At 52.6% G+C, this 2,250-nt stretch overlaps 1 protein-coding gene across 1 annotated transcript; it reads left to right on the top strand.

The window, feature by feature from the left end:
- The first annotated feature begins 404 nt into the window (after positions 1 to 404).
- Positions 405 to 2,028, top strand: ppp1r3g (protein phosphatase 1 regulatory subunit 3G). Its single transcript, XM_023401796.2, has one exon. It carries the CDS (start codon positions 474 to 476, stop codon positions 1,302 to 1,304), a length of 831 nt encoding a protein of 276 aa, XP_023257564.1. The 5' UTR covers positions 405 to 473; the 3' UTR covers positions 1,305 to 2,028.
- The last annotated feature ends 222 nt before the right edge of the window (positions 2,029 to 2,250 follow it).

Raw genomic sequence — 2,250 nt, 5'->3', positions numbered from 1 at the left:
ACGTGGTTCCATGACGGAAGAGAAACAATGGGAAAATAAAAATAAAAATGCTTCATTTGTTTCAGTTGTAACTTGAGAGAAATGATTTTACCACTTGAATCACTGTGAACATGTTACTGCTCAACTAGTTTAATTACATGTAGTTCACTGATGATGATGATGATGATGATGATGATGATGATGATGTAGCAGCCTATTTAAACCGTCTCTGTTCTGTTGCACGGAAGCAGGTGACAGTTGATGTTTCTTACGTGACGGTGCGCGTGTTTCCGTGCGTGACATCAGCTGCAGCCTGGGAACACTGCATGCGCTCTGTTGTCACCAGCACGTAGTCCTCTGCAGGGGGCGGGAGTCTCTCTATACAAGCGGCCGCGCACCGGGACTCCCGTGTAGTGCTCCACATACACACACACACACACACACACACACACACACACACACAGGCACGCAGGCCGCCTGGCTGCCGGGCAGAAATGTCCCGCTCACCGCCCCACACCGGGGGAGAGTCGCCCTCCTCCCGGGGTCAATCCGTGGAGAACGGCCTGGAGGTGCAGGAGGAGGAGGAGGAGGAGGAAGGAGATCTGGACGACGAGGCGGACGCTTCCCGCCTGGAGAGGTTCATGAGAGACCGGAGGAGAGCGCAGTCCCTGCCCGCTTACCCGGCCGCGCTCCTGGACGGTGTCCCCGGGAGCAACGAGAGGAAGCGGGTGAAGTTCGCCGACTCCATGGGCCTGAACCTGGCCAGTGTGAAGCACTTCAGCTCGCTGGAGGAGCCGCAGATCCCGAGCAAAGTTCTGTCCAGGCACAAGAGCTTCCCGCCACAGCAGCAGCAGGATCTACTGAACGACCTGTGCCAAAGCTTCAAGTCCAACCTGGACACGGACCGTCTGTTCGCGTGCTTCCCGGAGCCCCGGGACACGGAGCGCAGGGTCCGGCTGCTCCGCGTCTGCCTGGAGAAGGTCACCATCACCCAGTTTGACCTGCGGGGGCAGATCCGGGTCTTAACCGGCTGCACAGACAAGGAGGTCGGGGTGAGGTACACCTTCAACGACTGGTTGTCCCACGTGGACGCGCAGGCTCTGAACGTGGCCGCGGATCAGCCGCAATTTGTGGGTGAGCGGTTCAACTTCACCGTGTACACACCGCCCTTCATGGACACCAGCTCGGCCGTGCACTTCGCCGTGTACCTGAGGAATGAGGAGGGGGAGTTCTGGGACAACAACGAGGGGCAGAACTACACCCTCAGGTACCACTGCATGCCCAGCACCGCGCCCTTCGTCAGCGCCGCTTTCCACGCCACCTGACCGGCTCTGCGTTGTGCGTAAAAAGCTCTCCATCCGTGCGTAAAAAGTTCTCCATCTGTGCGTAAAACGCTCTACATCCGCTCCGAGTGCTGAAAGAAACGCAGTGACATGCAGCTGCTGCATCTGGTGAATGAACACATCTGTGTGGTGAGTTCAGGGGACTACCTGTCCCAGATGTTGCCTCCATCACCTGTTTCTTTGACTTCTAAATGATTTCGCGCCTTTTTCTAACCTAAATCTGTCTCCATCTCATCACAAACCTCTGACCGGAGCTCCACGTGTTTCTGAAGGACAACAACACAAGTCACATTATTGATGTTTTTTTCTGAACCTCCAATCGGATCAAACGGACTCTCTCATGACCCGTTAGTGACGTCAGCCTCCTGGATGTTCTGAGCTTTAATGGACAACGATTACAATCAGTAACACAAGTGTCTGTCTCACTGCTGCTTTATCTGTCATAAGAGGATGTGTATTCTTTTCAAAATAAAAGCTGTGCATGGCAAATGGTCTGATGTTTACTGGCTGCTCCAGGTGAGCGGCAGGTGCAGCTGTCACGTCTCTTTGTGCAGCCTTGTAGTGAAAAATGACGTCACCCGTGTTGATGGTGCGTTTAATAAGAATCAGGAATGTTAGCAGTGGGCGTGTCCTACGTCACTCAGGTGCGCTGCTCTGCCACACACAGGGCGGGAGTTTGTCAAACAATAAATTCTGATCAAACGAATCAGCGTCTTTAATTTTACCTTTTTAATATAAGACTCCACTTACTAGCTTTTCCTGCAGCTTTCTACTGCATCTTAACAGTCTTCATCAGTGGGTTTTGTTCAGATGTGGTCACATGATTGGACATGTTTACTGAGGAAGACTGTTAGATGTGATTGAAACCTCCAGACTGGATGAAGCTAGTAAGTGGCCCTTGAGTAAAGTTTTTTTTTTTTTTTTTGGG

The sequence above is a fragment of the Seriola lalandi genome, unplaced genomic scaffold, assembly GCF_002814215.2.
Source record: "Seriola lalandi dorsalis isolate HSWRI2012SDOR001 ecotype SW California unplaced genomic scaffold, Sedor1 jcf7180002053759, whole genome shotgun sequence".
NCBI lineage: Eukaryota > Metazoa > Chordata > Actinopteri > Carangiformes > Carangidae > Seriola > Seriola lalandi.
The sequence above is the reverse complement of the archived record's forward strand: the minus strand, read 5'-3'. Positions and strand labels throughout refer to the sequence as shown.